Genomic DNA, 27975 nt, shown 5'->3' on the forward strand with positions numbered 1-27975 from the left:
ACCCCAGAGAGGTCTCTTCAACCATCTTCGGACCCACAGATAATCCAACGTTCTTATTTAAGACATTAATCCTCGATTGCGAGGAGTAGCCCAATGATGACACACATTTACACACAGCGTCTTCGCTGAACACATGACTTACCAGATGTCTTTATTATGAGATTTAAAGGAAAAACAAACAATATAACCTAGGCGGCAGTATGCAGACGCACGCACGCGCGTTACTCAACGACGTCCGTCTCGCATAAAGGGAACTCTGTACGGGGGGGGGGGGGGGCTTGACGCGGCCCTCACCGCCGCAGTGACGGGGAACCGCGCGTCGAGACGCGAGCGCGGAGAGACCGCACACGTTCAAGCAGCGTGTACGACAACGGCGGCGCGTGTGAGGAGGGGGCGCCGGCATGTGGCTTCCAAAAAGCAACTTTGAACCGTGAGAGCGAGTCTGCCAGATGTAGGAAAGGGTCCAACACCTTCGGGACCTGCAAATCGTCGTGGCGCAACAGGGAGAGAGCTTCCAGCGCTGTGGTTTCGGGTTGTTACCGCACGTTGTTTGGCACGCGAGCAACGTCCCCGGGACGTTTTGCCACCGGGAGCTTCTTCAAGTCGGACATTGTGATGAACACGCGGTACGTATGCAAGCCCGAAGAGACACGTTCGTGCGCGAGAGAGAAATGAGGAACTACCCAATTCTCATTAGCGGAGAGACCTCAAAGGTGAACGTATTATTTTCGTGGGGCATGGTGGAACAATTATGGGGTCATTGTTGCGTGAATATGACGTAACGGATCAACAGGTTTAAAACAAAGTTGAACCAAAGTATAAGAGAAAATTTGTAACATTTCCCTGAGGTCCAGGAGGTTTGCATTCCCCATGTTCTGGGAACAGGAGTTACTTTCGCCTGCAACAAAAACCCAAAGCCACACGTTTACCCCGCAACCACGATCGCATCAAAATGAAGGTCGCACGCTCCCAAAGTGACGTGCTGCGCTCCTGCATACGTACAGCAAAGTTCACGGAGTAGCTTGGCGACTGACGCAAAAAACATCTCGATCCGAAAGCCAAATGAGCGCAGCGTGTCGGCTTGGGTGGAAAATTTTCTTTTTAAACGAAGCCCAGCGTCCCTGTTTAGCCAGGTCAACCGCCCGGGCGATGGATGAGCGGCGCAACACGGTCAGGTTAGTTGCATGCACAGCCCGCTACGAGCGCCGACCTTATTCAACAACCGTGAACCTCGCGCTGGGAACGAGCCGACGACACAAAAACGTTAATGCAATTAAAAAGTAACAAAGCCACGCGTGCATGCAAACGTAACACCTGGGAACGGGTGTTGCTGGGGTGAGAACGATTTGAAGTGAAATCAGAGGGATGCTAAGAACGGTGCTCGACGATGAAGGAAACACGGCAACACTCGAGGCATCTGACGAGAAATTGGGGACATAGTTTACAAGTTTACGTTGTTTAAAGTCTCGCTGTACCGGGGTTAAGCAAAAGGACCATTTTACCACCGTTATTTAGGGGTGCTACGGTGGCGAGATGTTAAGTACCGGGCCTGGTATGCAGGAGGTTCTGGGTTCAATCCAAACCCTGACACCTGCTGTATATTTGGAGATTGCATGTTCTCCCCGTCGTTGTGTGGATTTTTCTCTGGGTTCTCTGGTTGGCCCCTCCACATTTAGAATCAACATCATGTGTTTAAAGTATTTGGCTGCGATAAATTTCAACGCAAAAAGCCACTTCGTTGAGCTATCAAATTCTGTCCAGATAGCTTCTGCAAAACAGCTAAATATAGCTGTGGGCATTATCTGGTAAAAAGAACAGTTTCGTTTTATAGCTTAGCCTAGCTTACTGAGAATATGAAAGGAGATGCAGGTCCTCAGCGGTGTCGGTTCAGAGCTCTGACACGTGAGCCACCCAGCCCTCCCCTCTTAAAGGAACAGTGGTCAGCGCAATGCGCTATGAACCCGCCACCAGCTCGTCGTTGTTCTACTGTCACTAAATTGAGAGCGATATCTACAATGGACCGAGGGCCCCCCCCAACTTACCATCACCAATGCCACCGCAGTAATCAGCATGGCGCAGTAGCGTCAAAAAAGCCCCATGGCTGTGTCACGGGGTGCAGGAGAGGCCTTCATCCAGAAGTGGCCTGACAACAAAGCCACTTCATGGATCGAAAAGAGCGAGGAGCAGAAGGGGACAGCGGTGAGCGGCGGTGGGCGAACCCGCCCCCTCACCCCACCGGCACGATTACACCAAATGGCGCAGAGCAGCGGCAGAGTGCGCCGGGCTCAGTCGCTCAGGGCCATTTTGCGGATCTCCGTGATCAACCTCTTGCTGTGTTCACTGGGATCGCACGGCCGCACCTCCATGATGGTCATCTTGATGCGAGACTCATCCTGTCGGCGGAGACACAAGGGGTCGGGGAGGTTAGGGGTCAGATTTTGGGGCACTGCAGTGGCGAGATGTTAACTATCTCGCCTCGTATGCAGGAAGTTAGCGGTTCGATCCCAACTCTGAGGCCTGCTGTATATTTGGAGTTTGTGATTCTCCCCGCGGTCAAGTGGATTTTTCTCCGGCTCTTCTGGTTTTTCCCTCTACATTTAGAATCCACGTCACACGTTTAAGAGTATTTGGCTGCTGCTATAAATTTCCACACGATAAGGTTGATATACATGACCGACAAATTGCCCAATTGGGATTTTGTACAACGGCAACATCGCCCCCTCGACTGCAAGCAAAACAAAAACTAATTTGGCAGGACCCTTCTACCAATGTGCCTGGAGACTCGGCCGAGGTTTTCCCGGGTAACGCGACAATACACGCCCCCACCCCACGCCTCCACCCACCGCACAACCCCCAGGCCCCCACCCCCTCTCCACCGCTCACGTTGTAATTCTCCAGCTTGACCCGCATGCGGAAGATGTAGGTGGTGAAGTTGGCGTTCTGGAAGACCTGCTCGTAGGCGCCTTGGTCATCCTGTACAAAGATAAAAGATCCCCCGTGTTTAGCCTGTAACAGACTGTTGAGGCAAGTGCCATTTGCGAGTAGCACCTATGAAGGCCGGCACAGCACACAAGGGGTGGGTGGCCAACACCACCAAGATAAAGTTCACCCATATAGCAACACAGATCATCGCAAAGGGGGGGGGGGGGGGGGGAGGGAGCCAAATATCATCAGCGAGTGCCTATGTTGCAATTGTGGTCAAGATTAACTACCTCACTAGGTATACATGAAGTCGTGGGTAAGATTCCAACCCTGACGCCTGCTGCTGTATATTTTTGAGTTTGCATGTTCTCCCCGTGGTCGCGTGGATTTTTCTCTGGGTCCTCCAATTTTTTCCCTTAAACAGTATTTGGCTGCTATAAATGTCGACGGGATAAGCCACTTCGTTGAGCTATCCTTTGTGGCCAGGTCGCCTCTGAAAATAACTATATATATCTCAGTGAGCCTTACACCTAGTAAAATTAAAAATATTTAATAGTTTTAAAGTAGTGTTCTGACCGTCACTCAACGGATGATAGCAGCATCTTCAGCGCCCGCCCCCACCCCCGCCACTCAGGACACACGGCGATAACGAAACACACAACGCCTTCCTTCCCGCGTGACCTTTGTCTGTGTTTTTCCGCAACCACAAGGTGGTGGCGCCCGAGTGGAGATCGTGGTGCCGACAGCGGTTTCTATGGCAACTAACCAACCAGAGCAGCAGCAACATCGCCAGTTACAGTAACATCACTGCTGCATTTGTAACCCCCAAACACCTAGCACCGGAGTGCTGCTGCTGGGCTAGCTGGAGTAAATCTGGGAGTGGATCAGGAGTGGATCAGAAGTGGATAAGGAGTGGATCAGGAGTGGATCAGGGGTGGATCAGGGGTGGATCAGGGAATGTATTTGTAAATATAGGAGTGGAACTCGAGTGCATCTGGATTTGGGGTTGATCTGGAGTGGTTCTCAGGTTGATCTAGGAGTGCATCTAGAGAAGTTCTGGAGTGAATCTGGGAGGGCATCTGGAGTAGATCTGGAATGGATCTAGAAGTGGATCTAGAGTGCATCTGGATTTGGGGTTGATCTTTAGTGGTTTTGGGGTTGATCAAGAGGTGCATCTAGAGCAAATCTTGAGTGGATTTGGGATGCATCTAGCAGCGCATCTGTAGTAGACCTGGAATAGATCTAGGAGTGGATCTAGAGTATATCTGAATCTGGGGTTCATATGGAGTGGATCTGAAATGGATCTGGAGTGGACCTAACAGCGATGTCTGCACCACGCACTGAGTCCTTAAGGTCCCCGAGAGCCTCCGTCTTCATGCCCAGGATGCTCTCCCCCTGCTCCTGGAAGCAGGTCACCCACTGGTTGTCAGTGTAGTCCACGATGTTGGCCTGAACCACGGCAACGATAAACACACAGCATCGCTAATTAAGCACACGCGCAACAAAGACTCCCCGTATAGCCTGAACAGACTGTTGGGGCAAGTGCTGTTAGCGAGCACCTATGAAGGCCGGCAAGGTACACGAGGGGGTCGGTGGCCAGCACCATGCCTGGCCGCCTTTGTATCCCCAGTGGCAATGTTTACACACCGCACCAGGTACTCATTTTAGGCCGACTCGACCTAAGGGAGGCCCAAGACCGGTTCAAATAATCGTCACCGATGTTTGCCAAAGCAGGAAACAAACCCGGGTCGCCGGGTTCAAAGCACAGCACACTAACCGCTGCGCCACAGTCCAAACACTTACACACACGTGTATTACACCGTCCAAATAGACACACACGTGTATTACACCGTCCAAACACAAGACACACACGTGTATTACACCGTCCAAACACAAGACACACACGTGTATTACACCGTCCAAACACAAGACACACACGTGTATTACACCGTCCAAACACAGACACACGTGTATTACACCGTCCAAACAGACACACACGTGTATTACACCGTCCAAACACAGACACACACGTGTATTACACCGTCCAAACACAGACACACACGTGTATTACACCGTCCAAAAACAGACACACGTGTATTACACCGTACAAACACTTACACGCGTTTATTACACCGTACAAACACAGACACTTACACACGTGTATTACACCGTCCAAACACAGACACACACGTGTATTACACCGTCCAAACACAGACACACACGTGTATTACACCGTCCAAACACAGACACACACGTGTATTACACCGTCCAAACACAGACACACACGTGTATTACAAACACAGATTTCATGGGTGATGCGGGCTCACACCCAGTATCACTGGACGTACAGTATGCACGTGCGCATGTTTGCTGGACGTACGGTACACACACACACCCGCACTAGAGGCACAGCACGCGTCCACCTACACAAGGAACATTACGCACGCATGCGAACAGCGCGCACACGGGAACAACGCAGACACCTAAGGCTAAAAATAGCGCCGGCACACCGGAGGAACAGCATGCACACAGGAGCAGGGGGGAGGGGAAGGCACCCTGCCCTCTCCTCGTTACGCGGTAGCGTTGTTTGGCCGATGACAATACCCGGCTGCCATATGCTATCAGTACTTCTACCCAACTGCACCTGGGATAGGATGGCCCCAATCCCTACATGGCTTCCATCCATATCAAGCGTGAAGGGCAATAACAAATCTGGATATGCCAATGGTGGTAGATTTTTTTAATCCCTGTCCTCTTCCGTACCCCATTGGAATTTCTGCCCCTTCGCTGTAAGTGCTTGTAGGGGTTTCGCAATGGCCGGGAAATCTTGTACGAATCTGCGGTAATAGGAAATAAAGCCAATGAATCTTCTAACATCCGGGACAGATATGGGGGTGGGTCATTCCCTAACACACCGTGTCTTTTCGGGATCAGTAGCTACCCCCATTGCGCTATTTCTCCTAAATATGTGACGGGAGGCTGTGCAAGGTGGCATTTGGAAGACTTGAGTTTTAAATGCGCTTCCCTGATAAGTGAGAAAATCATCCTCAACCGGTATAAGTGTCCCTGGAAAGATCATCCCAACACAATTACGTCGTCCAAATATATCAGGCAAACGTCCTAATGGAGACCCATCAGTACCAGATCCATGAGCCTTGGGAATGTGGCCACGGCCGTTTGTAATCCCATGGGAAGACAGTTAAAATGAAATAACCCCTGGCGTGTCAAGGCGGTTTTGTGTTTGGAATCTTCATCCAGCGGTAACTGCCAAAATTCTACTAATAGGTCCAATTAATAAAAGTATTTGTTTCCAGCTAAGGCATTCAAGGAATCATCAATCCGCGGAAGTGGATAAGCATCCGCCATTGTGACCTTATGCAGTTGACGAAAGTCGACGCAAAACCAGAATGAACCATCAGGCTTTTTCATGAGGACAGGGGGCCCGTGGATGGCGAGATAATAGCAGCCCTTAACATCTCGTCCATCCCATTTTGTAGGTGAGATTTCTCGACCAGCCCCATGCGATATGCATTTTGGCGGATGGGCGGCATGTTTCCCGTCTCTATGTGGTGTTACATTAAGTTAGTGCACCCTAAATCGTATGGTGCCTGACTAAAGATGTCCTCAAAATCTTGCAACAATACCCGACGGATCTGGCGCTGTGACTCGGACAAGTTAGCATCCTGCGCTCTCAATGGATTCCAGCCTGAGGCGTTGCCTCCTCGCAGGATCAGTATCATCCGCCATGATTCCTGCCTGCACTTCCCCGCCCTCTGCTGGCATGGGTCGCACATGTGCCAAAACAGTATTATCACAGGTGTGGTTGCTATGTCTAAAATTTGAATAAACAAATGTTGGTGCCGACATAGGATGGTGACCGCTCCTGCGAAGGCGTGTCGATCCATGATCACCATTGTCCAGTCGAGCTGTCACCAGAGGTGTGCGATATCAAAGGGGAATTAAGATTTGTGCTGCTGGGGGTACAGTGAGCATCTCTTTCCGGACATTCCCCTGACGGCATTTCAATGCACCCCTGGTCCTTTATAATTTGATAGGGAACTGATTCAAAAAGTCTGTCCCCAGCAAACAGGGAACCGTCAACTTACTTGAGACAAGTGCAGGGCCCAATATGACCAGTTCTTCCACGCGAATTTGGGTCTAACTGTCCTAATATCCCTATGCTCCCTGCATTTGCCGCTTCATAGGACAATTGTACAGGGCGCAACCGCTGGGCCCTGTGCGGGCCTGGCAAACCAGCTTGTGCTCGGGCCATGAGAGAGCTTCTGTAGGCCAAAGCTGATTCCCCCTCTTCCTGCCGACGGTTCTGGAATCGTCACTTAGTGCTAGATGGCGGGTCAAAAATCTTTGCCATCTCACGATAAACGGCTTTGCAGGGTGTTCTTTTTGTCTGCCGGGAAGGAAGAATAAATGATAAAAGCTTTCAGTGGCTCGTGCTCCGTCCATTCCAAATAAGCGTATGCCGCCTCGAATCGGCGAACAAGTGCTCCCCAGTCCCATCCCTTAGCCACACATTTTTCGACATGACCTAACCTGAGTGGACGATAGGCGCCTTCTCCTCATCGCCACTCCACTCCCCCGGGTGGAATAAATTCCGCGGCCTGGGCCGCGCGCGCCTCTGACCATTGCCCTCGCGCCTCCCCACGCGGCTCCAACGCTCCGCCGCTAAAGCTCGTAGCAGCCATTACGAGGGCTCTCAGATGTGTTGCTCCTTGCTCCCCGCCATCTTCTCATAGTTCGGGGAGCCATTCAAACACCGTCTGCAGACCGTGCTGTCTCCGGATCACGGCCATTCGGGGCGATGGGAGTATAGTCACGTTCCTACCCTTCTTCGCTGGGATCTCTGTCGGGGTCCTTCTTGCTGCAGTGTCGTGGCATCTTGTCATCCCACCGCTGCCACCAGTTGTAGAGAGTCCACCAGATGAAGATCGAGAGTCGACACTTCTTTATTTCGCACAAGCTCACCCCACACGCGTCCACCCTACTCGGATTCCTGCCAAGAAGTGCCCCGATCGCCCCGCCTCAACTGGTGACGTCACCTCTCTCTCTGAAAGTTATCCGTCTTTCGCCCCGCCTTCTCTCTCCCTTTCCTTGTGACGTCATCCTAACACTGTAACCTAGGATCCCACGAGTATTTGTACCCATGGGTTTCATAAGTATAAGCACTACACCTGTACCAGAACGGCAAACACAAAAACAATAACCGTCATTCACTAGCGGTGCCAGGCTATGTGCACGTTGAGGCCACGCAAGAACACACACACCTACAGCAGCACACACCTATACAGGAACGGCACCCACACTCACAGCAGCACACATATCAACAGTAGCACACACCTGTACCGGGCAAAGACACACACACACCTACAGCAGTACACACACCTGCAAAGCAGCAGCAGCGCATGGGTAGGGGCTCACCTGCAGGATGAGGCGGTACTTGAAGTTGGGCACCTCGGCGTCGCACTTCTCGCAGCGGAAGCTGCCGTTGTTGAGGTCGAGCACCTTCTTGTTGCAGTCGAGCTTGGGGCACGCCTGGTACAGGCAGTTGTCCTTCTTGATGGAGATGATGGAGCCTTTCACCGTCACGTAGTCGGCCTGCGTAGGGCGGGTGGGCGGAGACGAGGGTCGGTGGTGGCCTTGTGTGATGGTGGCAGTGCGTGCACCGAGCGCAGCCCTCTCTGTGGCGCCTCCCTGTATCCGTCTCCATCTCTCTGTCTCTATGCCTCCATGTGCACGTGTCTCTCTCTCTCTCCATGTCTCTCCCTCTGCCCGTGTGTCTCCCTACCCCCGTCTCCATTTCTCCTTGTCTCCATTTTTCTCCATCTGTCTATTTCTTTGTCTGCTTCAACCTTATCCATCTTCCTTTCTCTCTCTCTGTCCGTCTAGTCTCAATCTCCCTCTCCACCTCTTGCTCACCACGTGCTCGTGGCGAGGAGGGGCTATCGTCGCCATCGTTATTCCAACCCCCACACGCAGGACGGTGCAAAGTCATGTGACTATGGCGGCCCACAGAGATCAAAACCAATCTCTGTTTTCGACACATCTTCCCCCCTTCATCAATTCGACAGACTACGAATCGCAAAAATGGCAGAGGGGTGGCATCTTACCTTGTCACCATGGCCAAGGTTTTCCATCTTCACTTGGGACAGCGTCTTCCACTGGCTCTCCATGAAGGAGCTGCTGCCGAAGCGCTGCTCGGAGATCGACACCGTCTCCATGTTCTGGCCCTCGCGATCGAACCTGCACATCAATAGCGCGGTTACTTCATGCGTTCCCATAACGTCACGGAAAGCCGAGTCAAAGAGCTTTCCTGCTCATATTTCCTGCCCTATTGACGCGAGGTTTGGGCTACAGAAATGTGTAGTGACTGTACTTGTCACTGTATGGTGCCGGGACTTGCGAAGTCACGGCCGGTAATGTTGTCATTGCGGGCAGCCCGGGTTGCGGGCTGCGGTACCAACACTAGCGGTGGTTGGGTGAGCGCTGGTTAGCGCGGAGGCACTGCGAGCAGTGCGGTGCCGGCTCCCGGTGAGGGAGCGAGGACGAGCGTCAGCCAGCCAGGGTTACTCTGGGGCATGATACTCTGGCTTAGAGGCCGACCGAAATTCGGTTTCGGCGCCGAAAGTTGGCAAATGGCCACTTTCGGTTTCAGCCGAGAGTACATTTTTTACTTTCGGTCTGGTTTCGGCCAAAACTGATTTTGACTTTTGGTTGTCAACTGAAGATCTATTTTTAGAATATAACGCTAGTGCTAAGTCTATCAATCGGCACTAGGCAGCTTGCGAGCGAGGTTACAGCCGCAACCATGGTCTGGGGCCGTCAATAAATGACGTCACGCACCGAGGGGGGGGCGGAAGCGACTGCGTAGCGATTCGCGCGCTGTGCTACGAACCCAGCGGCCCAAGTTTGATTCCCGCTCACGGCCGGTGACGATTATTTTAACTGGTCCTGGGCCTCCCCTAGGTCGACTCAGCCTCAAACGAGTAAGTGGTGTGGTGTGTCAACATCGCCACTGGGGAGACAAAGGCGGCCGGCAGTAGTGCTGGCACCCACCCCCTCGTGTGCCGTGCCGTGCCGGCCTTCATAGGTGCTCGCTAACAGCACTTGCCCCCTACAGTCTCACAGGCTACACAGGGGATCTTTGTCTTTTCCTGTGTGTGTGGGGGGCGGGGCAGCGACTGCGTAGCGAATTCGCGCGCTGCGCTACAAACCCGGCCGCCCGAGTTCGATTCCCGCTCACAGCCGGTGACGATTATTTGAACCGGTCCTGGGCCTCCCCTAGGTCGACACAGCCTCAAACGAGTAAGTGGCGTGGTATGTCAACATCACCACTGGGGAGACAAAGGCGGCCGGCCGTGGTGAATCTAAGTCCCGAGCGAAGCCGGGTAGTAAAGCTCGTATTTAATAAATCTTGTGTTCGGTAACTTCGGTTATATACCTCTCTGTTTCGGTCTTGGTCGAAAGTGTAGTTAAATTTTGATTTAAAGCTTTCGTGACTGCAGTAATTCATATTCTTAGCTCTTTCGGTAAAGTCACGTTGAAGGGAAACAATAAAATATATATATAAAACAATAAAAATTCTCACGTTTCGACCATAACACAAACGGTCGTCATAAGGTGTGACGACCGTTTGTGTTATGGTCGAAACGTCGTGATAATTTGTATTGTTTTATATATGTATATTTTATTATTTTATTGTTTCCCTTCAACGTGACTTTACCGAAAGAGCTAAGAATAAAGTGTAGTTAAACTTTCGGTTTCGGCTTCGGCCGAAAGTAAATTTTTTACTTTCGGTCGGCCTCTACTCTGGCTGACCTGTTGTCACATGACCGGACGATACTGGAGGGGGGCCACCGGTGGACGGGCGCTGAGGGGCGGTCACGTGGTCCCGAAGAGCTCTCGGGAACATTCAAGAAGAAGCTAGAGAAGCCTGGAAGGTGGGCGGGGCTAAGGGCGGAGCCAGCCCCGGCCTGGGAGCATATAACGAGAGTTCCGTGAGGATCTCGGGGTTCTTCAAGTGTCGGTGTTACGAAGATCCACGTCAGGGAGAAGAAGCCTCTAGCCACGCGGTCCGGGACCCAGCTTGTGGTCCGGACCGGGATAGCAAACCGTGTCTAGTTCTGCCGTAGCGTGGTTAGATGGGCATTGGAGACCCGAGCGTAGGTTGTGTTATGTTACGTACTGTTATGTGAATACAACGTGTTGCTCCCAAGACGTCTGCCACTCAGTTGGACTCACTACAAATGTGTCACGAAGCGATTTAAGCTAATTATCCTTGCTGATCCTGTCAAGAAGCATAAACCATCACAGCAAACTCCGGTTATCCTCGCAGCAGAATCGGATTTTGGCTAGCCATCGAATAAAGATGGTCACCGCGTCGCGTGCTTTCAGGTGCGCTTCTGCGGCCGTCTGAAACGCCCTTCCGATATTAGGAAGCCACTGGAGCTATGGACTTTTATATTATCTAGATTGAAAACTAATTTCTTTAGAACTGCTTTTTGTGTTAAGTTTGTTGTCCTTCCCCCGCACCTCTGATTAGCATGGTTGACTACGTATGGTGTAAAGGAAGTTAAACATACATACAATAATGGTTTCATTGACATTCGCTATAGCAGTTCTACTCAGAATGCAATGCATCAGAAATATTATATTACTTTACTTTTAATGAGTACAACTTTTTTGATTGTGTAAGGGTTGTGTCTGTTAATCAAGAGCTACTATTTGGTAACAATCCATATTCCTATTTAAAACTGTTCATCAGAAAAATGTTAGAACGTAATTCTCATCAGGCCCCATGGTGTTAAGGGCAGTCTACAAATTATTACTACCTGTCTCTAAGCTCTCTCTCTCTACATGCCCTGAAGAAGGGCCACTGCCCTAAACGTTGCCTATTACATATTTCTTCTATCAGTGTTATTGATGAACGTGTTGAGTGTTTTTGTTATTTGTGCTTGTGCACTACTTTCACAGAATAATTTTCTCATGTAAACATTGAGGCGACCTACATCACATGTTCACAGGCCTGAGCCAGTGATGGAAATTCCACATTCCTGTGACAGCAGCAAGTCTCTCCCTAGGGCAACCACTGTTTACTTGGCAACAGTGGCACTCATTTCATGGCGGCGTATTGGGGAGGCATTCGTCCAGCTGTGGATAGATCGTGGCTGATGATGCCAATTCTTGGCTCACAATGAGACACGAGCAGCTTTGCCAATGCTTAGATTAAGACTGTTGTTCGGGTTAAGTGTCGGGGCTCTTACTTGCACTCAGGCTATGGGAGAGTGTAGGGTTAAGTTGCAGTGAGGAGTTATGGGTCTAGTTAGGGTTGGGAGTTTGGGGTCTGGGTTAGGAGTTATTGGTCTAGTTACGGTTAGGCTTAAGGTGTGGTTATAGGTCTGGTTAGGGTTAGCATTAGGGTCTGTTTAGTGTAAGACGTCTGGTTATGGGAAGGAGTGGGGGGGGGGGGGGGTTACCAGCTGCGCAGCTTGTAGGCCTCAGGGATGTCGGGGTTCAACACCATGAGGCTGGAACTGATGAACGAGAGGGAGCGGCCGCCAAAGTCGGAAAGGCGCACGCCCTTCAAGGCCAGCACGGGCTGATTAGCGCCGTTAAACATCTCCGCCTGCACCAGCGACACACCGCACGGGATGGGTGGGGCGGTGGGAATTTAAGAAAATCGTACCAAGTCGTCTCAACTGCCATACTGGGAGATGGGAGTCGAACTGGCGCCATCTGGAGGCCAATTCGTCTGCTCAGCGTTAACCCAGTGGCAGCTGCCCCCTTTCCAAATTCAGAAAAAGTGCTCTTCTTGTTATTTTGGGTGCCGACACCTGTTCTAGACATTTCTATATTTGCCACAAACCGGTTTTTACTGGTTTATCTCACGCCGTTACCGGTAACGCAAAGCAACGGATTTCAACAACCCTATCAATACCCAGAATAAAAACGACGACGATGACACTCACCTCGGTGCCCCACAGGGTCACGCTGACCGTCTTGCAGCTGTCGTCGACGACCTGGATGTTGCGCTTGCTGACCTCACGGTTGCTCGATTTGATGGTGATCTTGGTGGGGTCCTCGAAGCTCGTGCACACGCCCAGCACGTCTACGCGCATTAGCCCAAAAGTCACGCGCGCAAATTACACAACGTTCCCCCCCCCCCCACCTTTCCCCACCTCCCTGCCGCAGAAGCGGATATCAAAGAATGAGTTTATAACATCCTTTAGAGTGGTCCTCCTATCCACACACTAGGAGGCAGCACTTACCCACCCACCCAGTTAAAGAGTAATATTAATACGCTGGTTTTTTTTTGGTAAAGTCACATAGGTAGAAAAAAATTATAATAGATCACGACGTTTCAATCGCCACACAAGCAACCGTCTTCAATTGGGAGTGAGAAACAGGCTGCTGAAACAAGTCCTTATATATAAAGCCGAGAGCAGGGATAACCAAAAACATGTCCAAAATCTTGAACAAACACACGATCCAGGTTCGATTCAACACAGTACACAAAATTCGTGACCTGATCCCATCTGTGAAAGATGTGATTCCTGACATGCAATACCCTGGTGTCTACAAACTAAGTTGTGTCTGCGGCAGCAGTTACATTGGGGAAACGAAACGACATGTCTCGGACCGTGTTCGCGAACAAAAGGCAGATTTGAAACACGGCAGAATCAATACCTCTGGGCTGATCACTGCTTGAACGAGGTGGGCTCACACGACATTGTTTTTTTCCGAGACCAAGGTACTCTGCAAACCTTCGGGCTACCATCAAAGATTTGTCCATGAAGCCATCCAGATATATAGACACAGACATCACTTCAACCGAGAAGATGTGTACAAATTGAGCAATCATTGGAAGGACGTTATTAACTAGGTAAAGCCTTAACTGGTTCATCTTCTTTGGTTCTTTCGGTAAAGTCACGTAGAATGAGAATAATAATAATAAATTGATGTTTCCATCCTACCTGTCATTGTCAGCAGTTTTTTCCGACTCTCTGAGTTACATTACCAAGTTACATGTCTTTACTTTAACGGGCTAAATGTCTCACTAACAAAGCCAACGTTGCCCCCTTTCCCGTGATGTGGTGGTGGCTCTCGTTTTTTAGCAGACTATAACTGGCTGTGATGTTGTTGTGTGTGTCTCCCTGTATGTCTCTCTCTCTTTGTGTCTCTTTGTGTGTGTGTGCCTCTCTCTCTGTGTCACTTTGTGTGTCTCTGTGTGTGGGTGTGTCTCTCTGTGTCCCTCTGTGTGTCCCTGTGTGTCCCTCTGTGTCCCTCTGTGTGTGTCTCTGTGTGTTTCTCTCTAGGTGTGTTTCTCTCTAGGTGTGTCTCTCTCTCTGTGTGTCTCTCTAGGTGTGTCTCTATCTGTATGTCTGTGTGTGTGTGTCTCATCTCAGTCATCTCAGTCAGTCGATCCGTGGCACCTGGGTCTGCCCCGTGACCTCCTGCCAGCGGGCGTTCGATACTTCTCGTGGCCTCAAGGTGCACATGGCCTGGCACAAGCGTCGTGGTGACGTCACCGCCACTTAATGGTGAATGGCGGTTGTTGTTGTTGTCTCCTGCTATGCGCTCCATCCCCCAAGTGGCTGATATATCGTCATTACATTGGATCCTGGATCATCTCTGCGCCTTCCCTTCACCCTGTTCAGCGCGCTATTCCCCTAGTGGCTGATATATCGTCGATACACATTGATATGCAAATCTCTCACAATACAATGGCCACTTCCTCAGCATAAGCTCCACCCCCCCCCCGGCTCTATATATAATGACTTTATATTCAAATCTAGAATATAAGGACTTGTTTCAGCAGCCTGTTTCTCACTCCCACCTGAAGACGGTTGCTTCTGTGGCGATCAAAACGTCGTGATCTAATTTTTTTTCTACCTACGTGACTTTACCGAAAGAACCAAAGTACGGATTTCTGCAGTCACGAAAGCTTCAACTCAAGATTGATTAATATTAATTTGATCAACAGAGTTTTCACGCATGGGTGTTTTGTCTCGGAAAGTATAAGAATAGCCGATGGGGCGGCTGTCAACACAAAATGCGCTTGCAGAGTTTGCGAAGAAAAAAATGTTGCCTCTTGTATGGGTCTCCAAATATTGGGCAGAAAGAAACACTTCGTAGAGGAGAAAAAAAAGAATTAATAACACAAATCAAATTGTGGGACAATTCACAGAATCGGAGCGGGTGGTACGTCAAACGACTCCATTCTCTCTCGCCCTCCCTCTCTCTCTCTCTCCGCATCACTCACCCAGGATGGAGTCCTTGTCACGGTCCTGGAGGGAAGCGATGGGCTGGAAGTCATACTGCACCATGGGCAGCTCGTGGGTGTCGGGGCACGGCACCACAGTGGTGTCATTATTGAACGTCATCTCGTAGTCGTTCTTGATGGCCGTGAACTGTTTGTTGGCTGCTTTCAGCGACCCCCGGGAGATGTAGTAAACCTGTACGGGACAAATGCGGACGCGTTAAAACGACGACGACGAACGGTGGGGGCAGGTCGGGGGGTTCGTAGGTTGACCACCGGAACCTTGGCACCGTGGGTGTCGTACCTGGTTCATCTGGATGATCGGGAAGAATTTGTCGCACTGCTCCTTGAAGGCTGTGGCTCTGATCTCTCCCTGCGGGTGGAACGCAGCAAACGCAACGCAGTCAAATCCCGATCACCCGGGATGACAAAAACAACCATGTCACGTGGTGGGTGGTTCTGCGGCTGTTTGCAAAGTTGACTTAGTGAGAGCTCAAGAGACAAGGACGAGTCATTTGCCAAAATGATCCCAGGGGGTCATCATGACGACAAAAGCAATCAACATAAAAACAAAGCAGAGCAAATGAAGCAAAACAGAAATCGGTGCAAAAACAACTGCACTACAAAAGTGTGCAAATGGCACAAAAACGTAACCAAAGTTAAATAAAAAATAAAATAAAAATAAGTTTCGCTCCAACTCACACTCTCATCCGTCAGGTCCATGGAGAACAGCTTCCCCTCCCCACGCGAGTTGCTCCACGTGCGGATATTCTGCTTGTTGGTGACCCGCGCACGGATCGTCCACCTAGGGGCACCACGGTGGCAAGATGTTAACTACCTCGCCTGGTATGCAGGAGGTCGTGGGTTCCATGCCGATCCTGACACCTGCTGTATATTTGGAGTTTGTATGCCCACTAGGGCTCCGTAGCCGTGTCAATTTTTCTCAGGGTCCTCCAAATTTTCCCTCCTCATTTAGAATTCACGTGTGTTTAGACTATTTGGCTGCTATACATTTCCACGTGGAAAGCCACTTCGTTGAGCTATAATTTTTGATAGCTGGTCGCTTTTGTAAAAGAGCTACAAAGCTCAGTGGGCCTTAACTGATAAAATAATACTTAATTGTTTAGTTTATAGTTTCGAACATCAGTGGGCCGATGCGCACATCTCCTTCATGAATGGCAAAATAAAAGTCACAAGCTACAGTAGTGCGATTGTGGCCATCTAATCCCAACTATGGACCCGTGCATGAAACCACCGTTAGTCTGCGCTCCTTCAACGGAAGAGGAACAGCAAAACTACACAAATGCTCTCTCTTCTCTCTCTCTCCTGGTGCCCTCTCGTCATGGCCTGCAGACCTTGATGTTGGTTATCTAGCTCCTGAACACATTGCACCAATACACAGGAATGAAATAGACGAACACACAATTAACACGTTTCGTACAGCGAACAGCTGGATTGGAAATGTTCACGTTGAGGTCGCGGAGTGAGCCAGTGGACGGCTTCGACAGGCCGATGGAATGCTGCGAGTGAATGATCAAAGCGGGTATTTGTAAACTGGGTGGAAAAAAAGGGCCAGAAATTATTTTTCTAATTATATATTTTTTAACCAGAAAAGGAACGCCATTGTTCCGTGAGCCGACCGATGACGCACTTGTTCTGGTAAGGGTTGAGGCTGGTGATGGGCACCACACGGACGGCCGAGCCGCCAGGAGTCATGGGCGGAGCGGGGTGGTACGCGGAGGAGCCGCCGCTCGCTGCCTTAACCATGGGTCCCCCCCCGCCAGCACCAAAGCCACCGCCACCGCCACCGCCACCGCCACGACCAGTGCCGGCACCGCCTCCAAGGTACCCTCCACCTCCCGCGCCTCCCCCACCATTTGCCGCCACTGTCTGGTTACCTGTGGGACACACAAACACACAACGATCACCGGTATATCCTGAGCAGACTGTTTGGGGTAACATTGTTGTTAGCGAGCGCCTATTAAAGGCCGGCATTATTTCCTCTATAGCAACGGTGAGACAAGCCAATAAAAAGGAAGCCGTCTCTGGTGAAGGCCAATCAGTTTCAAAGACAGTGCATACGTGATCATCAAAGCATATTTGTTTTAATGTTTTACCACAGACTTCATGCCTATTTAGTGATTGAACATTTTAACATCTTCTGTATTATTGCCAGAGAGGATAAAGCCTTTTCTTTTTGAGCAGCTGAGATCTGCTGCTGCTCCGAGGTTGTGGGGAGCGGTGGCGCAGTTGTTAGCACGCAGTGCTACAAAAACCCGGCACCTGAGTTAAATTCCCGCTCACGGCCCTGGTGTGGTGTGTAAAAAAACATCGCCCCTGGGGAGACAAAGGCACCGGGACGTGGTGCTGGCCACCTACCCCCTCGTGCACTACCCCAAAGTCTGCAAGCAATGGCGGAGCCAGGAATTTCAGGTGGGGGGGGCAACCCCTCCAGCAATGAAAAATGATAGTTGTTAGTAAGGACTTGTCCCTTGCTGTTTATTCGATGCGTGTGTGGCGATGGCACAGCCATCGATCGAGGGTCGAATTAGAAACCGTGATCGGCATCGCGCTCGCTGAAGGTGAATGCCTTCAGGGAAGTCGCGTACTGTATACGCAACTGCGCACAATTCTGTGAGTCACTTATAACTGCTTTGCCGTTACTTATTGCTAATTATGGACTCAGACTATTGTCCTATCATCTCAGAGTCCCTGGCATATATTAATATGCTACACAGTGGCAGTGGGGGTCGCAAAATGCCGATTTATTACGAATAAACCCCAATGATCTGATCGAAATCCCTAATTTCGATTAGGGGCACGTGCCACCCCACCCCCCCCCCCCCCCACTGGCTCCGCCAGTGTCGTCACGCAAACTCAAGCTGTGCAGTAAGCATCGCCCACAGTAAGATTACGCATTACATTTCACAGTCTGCAGTGACTTCATGCAGAGGGCACCACTGATCGCCCCTGCTAGTTAAGTCAGCCCATCATCATCTGCTTTTTGTGTTTTGTTTGTTGTCCTTCCCCTGCACCTCCGATTAGCCTGGTTGTCTATGTACGGTACGACAGAAGTTCAACATACATACATCATTGCCATCTTTCTAGAGGGGTGATAAATTAAGGACCACTTTTCATTTGAAACTAATATTTTACAGCTGTAAATCTGCAAGAGAAATGTAACATTTTCTACCATCGTTTGCAACTATTGCCATCATTTTTTTCTACATTATGCTGTGGTTTTGTCCAAGTTATTTGTACCAGTGAGTCCATATATGAGTATGTATGAGTAAGTCTGGATATTAGTGAGTCTGTGTACGAGTGAGTCTGCGTACAAGTGAGTCCGAGTACCAGTGAGTCTGTGTACGAGTCTGAGTACCAGTGAGTCTGAGTACGAGTGAGTCTGAGTACGAGTGAGTCTGTGTACCTGTGAGTCTGTGTACGAGTGAGTTAGCGTACGAGTATGTCTATGTATGTTTCTGTATATGATCCTTATGGCGGTACCCCGGGGTACCAAATAATACAAATTGGCCGAGGCAATTTAATATTTTATTTCTGGAACACTTTTATTTCTAGGGGTGTCCTTAACTCCGCGACTGGGGTACCAATCAATCCGAAATCAGTGCTACTCCGCTATGTCGAAACGCAGCGAGGACAATTGCGCTGAGAACGCTCGTATGCACCATAGTGCATCGTGTACAGCTCGTCGAGATGAGTCGATTGCCGCATCACCGACCATCAACGGACTAAAAATGACTGCATCACAGACATTATGCGAGAGCTGGGGTACTATGGTACCCTGGGGTATCACTATAAGGTTCATATGTACGAGTCTGTATATGTATGAGTGTGTGTGATCGAGTCTGTGTACAACTGAGGTTACGCTCAATTGTTTATTTTATCTACGTAACTTCCTCTGTAATGTTTCTGCAACGCCAACCACCAACTAGGGCTGGACACCTGTGAACAAAAGCTTCACACCACATCGACCACTCCCAGCCGCAACCAACTCTGTGTCTACAATCAATAGAAAGTCAAACTTGGGCAGAGGTAAACCGACAGACTGCTCCCGATCACGGCAACGTGCAAAGTCACCATCACCAGTGGCACGAGGAAGCGGGGAGCGAGGTTTGTGCGTCACCTTGCTGCGCCTTGCTGCCTCCATCCGTGTGGGGCTGGGGGTTCCCGATCTTCCCGCCTACCTCCTCGGCCGACATCACAACGTCCATCTCCATAACGACGACCACTCTCCTGCGGGGGAATCGCGACGGCAACACCACCAGCGACGACGTCAAGCAGCGCCCCCCCACCCTCTGCACCACGCTCCTGATCGTCGTCGCCTACACGAGTAGGGAAGTGGAGCCCAGTGACCTTTTGCCAGTCCCTATCCCGATGCAGTTCTAAAACGGGTATATTAATATATGTGTAGTGTATGTCGACTGAGGCGCACACACACCGTTGTAGGAGGCAACGCGTTTATTAAACAATTCACTGTACACCGGGTTCTGTTGCTAAGTGTGGCTAACTTGTTCTAGGCTGCTCACTATGTGCACGTCTGTTAACTCTCTTGATCCCCAAATCCCCCTCGCGCTCCCCCTTTATCCCTTGGCCCCGACCCCGCCCATTGCTGTATCAAGGATGGCGCCCCCGCTCCGGCCATGTGTCCTTAACTCCTCCAATCAAGACACCGCTTCAAGTCACGTGCCCTTGACTCCTCCAGAGAGGAAGCAAGTCAGTCTGGTAGTCAACATGGGTTGGCAGAATCCTCACTGTACGTAGCAACCGGTTAGCACGGTTGGCTATGTACGGTGAAAAAGAAGTTCAACATAGACACGTGTCAAACTAAGACCCATATTTATCATACAGGGTCCCTGCCATAGCACATCTGGCAGTTCACCAGCATTGGTTCAAAGAAGCCTGACTGCTTGCAAGAACCGAATGTCGAAACCGGTGCAGAGTTTGCTTGTTTTCAATCAATGTTGCAGACATTATACAGTCTCAGAGGGCCATACAGCTGATAGAATTACTCTTTGGTTGTTTCGGTAAAGTCACGTAGGAAGAAAATAAATTAAATAATAAAATACGACGTTTCGATTGCAACACACGCAACCGTCATCAGGTAGAACTAAATTTGAGAGAGACAAAATACAGACATGGAGACACACAGACAGACACACAAGCAGAGAGACAACACAGACACACAGAGAGAGACACACAACATAGGCACATTCATTTATTTTCTTTCTACGTGATGTTACCCAAATAACCAAAGAGTAATTCCTGCAGTCACGAAAGCTTCAAATCAAGTTTGAGCTGATAGAATGTTTAAAAAACTTTTTTTTTACGTGGAGTGACAGGAAGGATGCGGAGTCTGCTTATTCTTTTGTTTCGTTCACACTGGAATAATCGTCGCCAGTTATCGTGACTCCGCGTTACAGATGGGACAGAGACGGGCCGGTTGGCACCGATGCACACAAACCCGTGTCTTTTTGGAAAGCATCGAAAAAGGTCACGGGGTCGTCATTGTGGCGCACGCAGTCGAGTGAGCGAGTGAGCAAGCGGCCACTCACCTGCCATCCTTCATGTCGTTGAGGATGAACTTGTTAAGCCGGCACAGCGTGTGGGTCTTCACCTTGCCCTGCACCACAAGCGGGTTCAGCTGTGTCGCCAACATGACGGCTGTAGTCAGGCACAAAAAGCGGGGGGGGTACCGTGGTTGAGATGCAGCACAACTCACAACACATGTATGGTCAAACAACCCCCATTAACAGCACAGCGTGGGCATGCCCTCATCTAGCTGTGGATTGACACGGGGCTGCGCACGTGTACATTTCCTTGATGAAGAATGTTATTGTCGGTGTGTGTGTGTTATGGGCCTGCCGTGGTGCTAGCCACCCACCCTCCTCGGGTGCTGTGCCGGCCTTTATAGGTGCTACTCGCAAACAGCACTTGCCCCAACAGTCTGTTCAGGCTATGCGGGGGATATGTTTGTTTTGTGATGGGTGTGTGGTGGGCAGTGCATGACGGACGTGTGTGTGATGGGTTTGTGAGAGTGATGTCTGTGATGGGTGTGTACTGGCTGTGTGTGTGATGGGTGTTGTACCCTGCTGTGTGTGCGTGAAGACTGTGTGATGGGTGTTTGTGTGATGGCCGTGCGCGATGGGTGTGTGAGAGTGATGTATGTGATGGGTGTGTACTGGCTGTGTGGGTGATGGGTGTGTACTGGCTGTGTGCGTGATGGGTGTGTGATGTGTGTACTCTTTGACTTGATTACGCACACGAGTGGGAGTGGACCCCGTCGCTGATGAGCACGCGATAGCGCTCAACAGTGTTGCCCTGCGTGTTGGGCACCGGCTTGAGAGCCTGCAACCCACATCGTCACAGCAATCACGCAGTAGCATCATTGGTCATGCTCATTCCACTGCTGAAAGGCCTTCTCCAAGCCTTCGTCACCTCTTACAATCGAGCGATGCAACAATCCTGCCAGCACCTTCACATGAGTCGATCTGGTCACGGAATGCACTCCAACAATTTCAGTGCCTTGTGTGCGTTATTTGTTTCAATAATGCAGTTCACTGCATGTGGATTTTGAACGTGGAGTAAGAAAATGTAAATTAACATCGATTATTACATTTTGTGTGCAAGAATCTGTTTTCAAATTCGTGTATATCCTGCAAAGCAGATTTATTTCGCTGGAGCGTCGGACAATGATTGCTACGCCCAAAATAAACGTGGCATGGCTGGTGACGGTTCGATCTCCCAGAGATTTAATAAACGGTCACGATCTAGGCTTGCGATCCGGGGTCGCAATCCGGGGTCACAATCCAACTCAAGGATCGATTAACGACTTCATTTTATCATCTCTTTTGTATTGTTTTATTTGTATTGCTTCTGTGAACAGTTTTGTTCGAGCAATTGTAACATGAGCACAGATTTCACCTAAATTGTGATTGTAATTATTACTGACTTTTATCGAAGCGTGATCTCCATTCTATCTATACTTCAAGTGTAGTCATTGTTACTAATTATTCTAGGATTTTTCTATTTCAATCGGATTCCATCTAAACACCCAAACTTTTCCCATTGCGGGAATTGCATTCTTGAACATAGCAGCAATTGGCAATTCCGTGATCCGCAAACTCAAAGGAGAATGGGGAAAAATGTGTTTTGGGTCACGGTTCATAATACGACATCCACCCCTCCTTTTGTTTTATGTTACGCTACATTACCCCAAATATGAAACAGTATTTTTTTATTTTGATTTAAAGCTTTCGTGACTGCAGGGATTCATATTCTTGGTTCTTTCGGTAAAGTCACGTAGAAGGGAAGCAATAAAATAATAAAAATATAAAACAATAAAATTCTCATGACGTTTCGACTGCAACACAAGCAATCATCATCAGGTGTGAAAACCACAACAAGAAAATTTGTAAAAAGTATTTTTTAGTATTTTTTATGTCAAATATTACTAATATTTCTATTGTCTTAAATATAACTCGTACAGCAAATGTATAGAATTAAAAAAAAAGATAAATCGCGAGGCTGAACCTGCCTCACTGGATGCTGGAAACATGTGAACTGGCACCTGCGATGGGGTGTGTACTCTTCAGTAGCAGCGTCATCGCGAGCAGTGCAGTTAAGAGTAAACAGTACTTTTTTATGATGCATACAGGGCATCTCGTGGCCAACCGTGGATGGTCAAGCCACACAGGGACGCAATCGGTGATCTATATATCTCTATATTTGGCGTGAAAGTTCAAATCTGTGATGGGAAAATTTAGTTTTCTGAGTGTAAATATTACTATTACTGGCTTTCATAGAAGTAAATTATTTGTATCCTGCGAGTATAGTTGTAATTATTATTGGCTTTTACTGCATTTTAATTGGATTTTATCTACACTTGAGTAGTTTTTTTTAATGTATGGCGCTTTGGGATATTTCGATATGAAAGGCACTTTATATAATTAAGATTTTTTTCAAACAAATCTCGAAATTATTTTCATTGCTCGATGCGATGCAATTTCAGTACCAGCATTGCAGTCTTACCGTCTTTTATACTGTATGGTACCTGATGATCGCAAATACTACAATTAAATGCATTATACGTATCGTATTGTTCTAAATTGAATTTCATGACTTTGCAATCGGCATGGCCGTTATTCTAATTGTAACAGCCGTGATGCGTGCTGTTAACCTTTCATTACGTAGGCTGTTGTTGTGTTGCAATGCGCATGCTTTCATTTATTGTATGGACAAGGGTTGACATAGGCAAAGCCATCATTGCCATCTCTACAGGGTCATAAAAAATGTAGGTAAAAAGCAAGCTTTTCAATGCCCACACTTTTATTTGTACTCTAAAGTACAAAATACATTATTTTGACCCCATAATTAATCACATTTGATGTGCACAAAAAAGTGGGTGGCTTTCACTAAGAAAATGTAACATATTGAAAGTATGCCACCCACTTTTATTCAGCACATGAAATGTGATTGATTCTGGGGTCAAAATAATGTATTTTGTACTTTTAGAGTGCAAATAAAAGCGTGTCCATTGAAAAGCTTGCTTTTTACCAAAATGTTTTGGAGTCCTGCTGTTGTAGTAGTGTAACATGCAGCTGCTGTTGTGGTTCATCTGTTTGGCACTCACCAGAACCTGCACCACCGGCCTAATGGGGGTTTTCCCTTCCACGATTTGCTGAAAAAACCAAAGAAATGCACACAACGCAGTCCAACTGTGATCACACAATTACATTAGCATCGTTGCAAATATAAAGTTCCCCCGTTTTAGCTGTTCGTGAGCACCTATAAGGCTGGCAAGAAACACGAGGTAGGTGGCCAGCATTTTACTCGGCCGCCCTTGTCCCCCTAGTGGCGATGTTTAGACATAGCACCAAGTACTCATTTGAAGCAGCGTCGATCTAGGGGAGGCCCAGAGTCGGTTCAGATATTCGTCACCAATGTTGGCCATGAGTGGGAATCAAACTCATGTTACCAGCTCCGTCGTGCAGCGAGCTAGCGGCTACACTACCGTTACACACACACACCAACACCAGACTTCCACCTAAGTGGTACAGCTATTGAGGATTGTGCGGGCAGTGTAACTGCACCAAGCCCAGGTGCCAGGCTAAGAGGAAGATGGGGGGGGGGGTAACTGGACAGGGGTTAACTACCAAAACCATGGCAACTAAGCCTGGGGTCAAGTGTCTCCATACCCAACATGAACACATGGCACTGTTCGCCTCTCGTGGGTGCAACGAGCCAATGGTGGAAATTCCACATTATCATGGCAGGAGAGTAGTCTATTCATTGGGAGTATTTCAAGCTGTTGTGCTGCACCAAGGCACATTGATTATGGAGTGTGGTTGGCATGCGTGGTTGGATCGTGTTTTTTTTTACTTACGAGATTTTGTTTGCAGTGTATATTGTTGGCAAGGGCACAGCTGGAGTGTTGCAAACTGCCCTGTGACCTCAGCTATATGAGTTCGATTCCCGGCCACATCTAACATCAGTGGCGAGTAGATACCTGAAACTGCTCTAAGGACGCTTCCCTCTAAACCCCAACCCGAAATTACCAGCGTGGTGAAGTATGGTCATATGATAATGGCGGCAATTTAACTCGAGATCACTCTACCAGTACTGTACAGTAATGGGAGGTGCAGTCAACAGGTTGTGAGAGTAGCATCGGGGTTGGGGGTGGCCAGGACCGGTTGGATCAGACATCACTCGCTTGTGATATTCGCCGTGGCCTGGAATCGAACTGGGAGGGAGGCGAGGGTTCCTATGAGGCCGTGTCGCAGCGGGTAGCGCGCTGCGCTATGATCCCCCCCCTCTCCATCACCAACTCGTGTGATGTATGGTAAAACAAAGATCCCCCGTGTAGCCTTTAACAGACTGTTGGGGCAAGTGCTGTTAGCGAGTAGTAGCACCGATGGAGGTCGACAAGGTACACAATGGGGGTGGGGTGGCCAGCACCACGCCCGACCGCCTTTGTCTCCCCAGGGGCGATGTTTACACATCCCCACCTAGTCCTCATTTGAGGCTGAGTGGACCTACGGGAAAATCTTCACTGGTGTTGGTGGCCGCGAGCGGGAATCGAACTCGGGTCGCAGGATTCGTAGCGCTAACCGGCTACACTACCGCTCCCCACCCCCGCCGAGACGACTTGGCGAGGCTCTCCCATCCAGCAGTGGATCGAGCTCGGGGAACTTTGCAAGCGCGCCACGCGGACTGCACAGGCCTAGTTTGTTCGATCAACAAACAGCCCGAACAATCAGCAAACAGCGTCGATCTGGACAATACAGTACATTATTGCTCTTGTCGTAAGGTGATGATTAATTGGCGCAAAAATGTTTCCGTTGTTTTTAATTAGCCGGCATGAACACATTAAAGGGTTTTCGCGGGTGCGTTTTCGCGCCTTCGCTGGGCCGCGATGCTGAAACGTCACTCAGGGTTCTCCCCTCCCCGCCTCGCCTCTCTCATCCAGCAGTGGATCGACACACTGGGATGTGCAGCATGCCGCGGTCTCTACACGTCTCTTCACTGCTGGATGAAGGCCCACATATTCATATATACTTCACTGCTGGATGAAGGCCCACATGTTCATATATACTTCACTGCTGGATGAAGGCCCACATACTCATATATACTTCACTGCTGGATGAAGGCCCACATGTTCATATATACTTCACTGCGCTGGTCCGGATACATCGCCCGCATTTACAGACACTGGGTTCTGTTTAACCGTTCTATACACTGTACTGTTTATGTAACTTTACGCACTATTTTAAACCAATACTCATTTACGGACCTCTGTAAATCCACTGCTGGATGAAGGCTTCCCCAAGCAATGTCGGTCATGGGGGGGGTTTAACCATACTTCATCGAACTATCAGTACGAATTGATATTGGGAGGGGGTGCCGTACCGGTTCAGATAACAATCTCTGATTTATGCGTGTTAGAATGGACTAATGTGCAAGTTGTGTACGAGAAATGCGCACGTGATGTGTACTTAGCATGTGATTTGGGACCTAACCAGCCGGAATGAGCCCGATCCCGGTCAGATTACGGAGAAGCTCTGCAGTTGTGTGCCTGGCTAAGTGCTTGGAAGCTGCGGACGTCTTGCACAGCGGGTTCTGGTCGCGGTGCAGCAGTAGAGGGAGCAGTACAGCCGAGTTAATTGTCGGACTGTACTTCTATGCTCCAGTCTATGCTCCCACAAAGCACAGGGAGCCAACCACACGAACGGGGGTAGGGGACTCTCACTAAGCCGCAGACTGACAAAGGTGATGTGTATCGCTATGTATTCGTACACGTGTGTGCAGCTTATTGTGCATTAATATCTATTAACATGTAGATTTAACATTGTATAGTCATGCTTTTTCACGGGTGTATTAGTGTGTGTGCTAGAATAGCAGTATACACGCGTGTATAAGTTTATACAGGTTGTAGCACGTGTCGCAGCAGTAATTGTTGAGTAGTCGAGCCGTCGTGGCCGAAGCCGTCTTTGCCACCCATATTTATATCAATACAACTCGGCACCCTCGTCATGGTGCTATGAAAAAGGTCCATTGCCCGAAACGTCACCTTTTATATTTATTTTGCCTGTTTAAGGCAGTAATCGACCAACGCGTCGAGTGTTTGTCATATGTAACTTTACTTTCGATATTTTATAATTGTGCTTTTGCACATCTGCCAACGTAGTGTGTCAACCTAGCAGTGATAGAGGAGCCGAAGAGCCTCCTCCCTCCCCAGTCTCACCGCCACGGCCCCGTCCGTGATCCCGAACTTCGTGTAGCCGCCGTGGCCGATCATAGTTCACTTTGTTGCACCAACGTCTTCGTTGAACGCCTCTGCTGCGACCTCGTCGTCTTCTCCCCTCTTTTTGTTTAACGCGAAACTCCGCGAACCGACGACCCTTTCTTTCCCGCCACCAGCCACCTCCCGCCAAATCCCCGCGCCACGTGATGAGGGGTGACGTACGTTCCCCGGCAATCAACCAATCGCCGCGCGGCATCACGCTCCGTCACCCACCCCGAGTCTAGCAACGTTCATTACCCGCCCATTCGGGCGCACGTTGACCAATGCGAGAGTTAGATGGGCCATGACGTCACGCGGATGTGTTAATCGCGCCGCCATTTTACCTAGGGGAGATAAAACGTGTTGCGAATGTGACGTCATACCGTATTCGATTATAGTTGTGATGGAAAAAAAGGGCCAATTCTTGAAACGTCGCCAGTTATTCATTGTTTTAAATACATATTTTAACGGCATTGTTATTGACTAATGGGGTGTTTTATTTATTTATTTTGTGCTTGTGCGCCACTGCCATCGCAGAATCGGCATCAACACGTTATTTGTATGAAGGGATGGATTGCGTCCGAGAGGACATCCACCCAGGAGACGGAGAGATGAAATAAGCCCCGTGTGCTGGTGCTGAGTGGATTATTAATATCGCAGGATCTGGAGAGGTAGCGGCTTTGGAGAGGAAGTGGACTGAACATGGCTGATGATGAATATTGAATTCAATGTGTGATTTAAACAAATATATTTAAATGTATAAAATCATGGGCATACAACACAGTATGATATCATATATAGACGGTCGTATGTGATACACTGTACGTTTAATTTTCTAGAAGGGCTAGAGAGCTGAAATGTAAAAAAATATAGCAATTTTTCGATTTAAAGCTTTCGTGACTGCAATGATTCATCTTCTTTGGTTCTTTCGGTAAAGTCACGTAGAATGAGAATAAAATAATAAATTGATAAAATAAAATAA

General features: G+C 49.1%; 1 protein-coding gene across 1 annotated transcript; it reads right to left on the reverse strand.

Annotated features, from left to right (window-relative positions):
* Window positions 1-134: 134 nt before the first annotated feature.
* Window positions 135-27185, reverse strand: LOC116950263 (replication protein A 70 kDa DNA-binding subunit-like). The gene is made up of 16 exons (XM_032967942.2): window positions 26955-27185; window positions 23844-23891; window positions 21475-21559; window positions 20767-20875; window positions 19338-19447; window positions 16848-17094; window positions 15899-16001; window positions 15501-15569; window positions 15200-15392; window positions 12906-13045; window positions 12414-12562; window positions 9048-9180; window positions 8359-8535; window positions 4264-4371; window positions 2884-2973; window positions 135-2393 (listed from the first exon to the last, which is right to left on the reverse strand). Exons 1-16 carry the CDS (start codon window positions 27006-27008, stop codon window positions 2286-2288), a joined length of 1923 nt encoding a protein of 640 aa, XP_032823833.2. The 5' UTR covers window positions 27009-27185; the 3' UTR covers window positions 135-2285.
* Between the last annotated feature and the right edge of the window lie 790 nt (window positions 27186-27975).

This window comes from Petromyzon marinus, chromosome 38 (assembly GCF_048934315.1).
Source record: "Petromyzon marinus isolate PM22_M1 ecotype Great Lakes invasive population chromosome 38, UKy_Petmar_22M1.pri1.0, whole genome shotgun sequence".
NCBI lineage: Eukaryota > Metazoa > Chordata > Hyperoartia > Petromyzontiformes > Petromyzontidae > Petromyzon > Petromyzon marinus.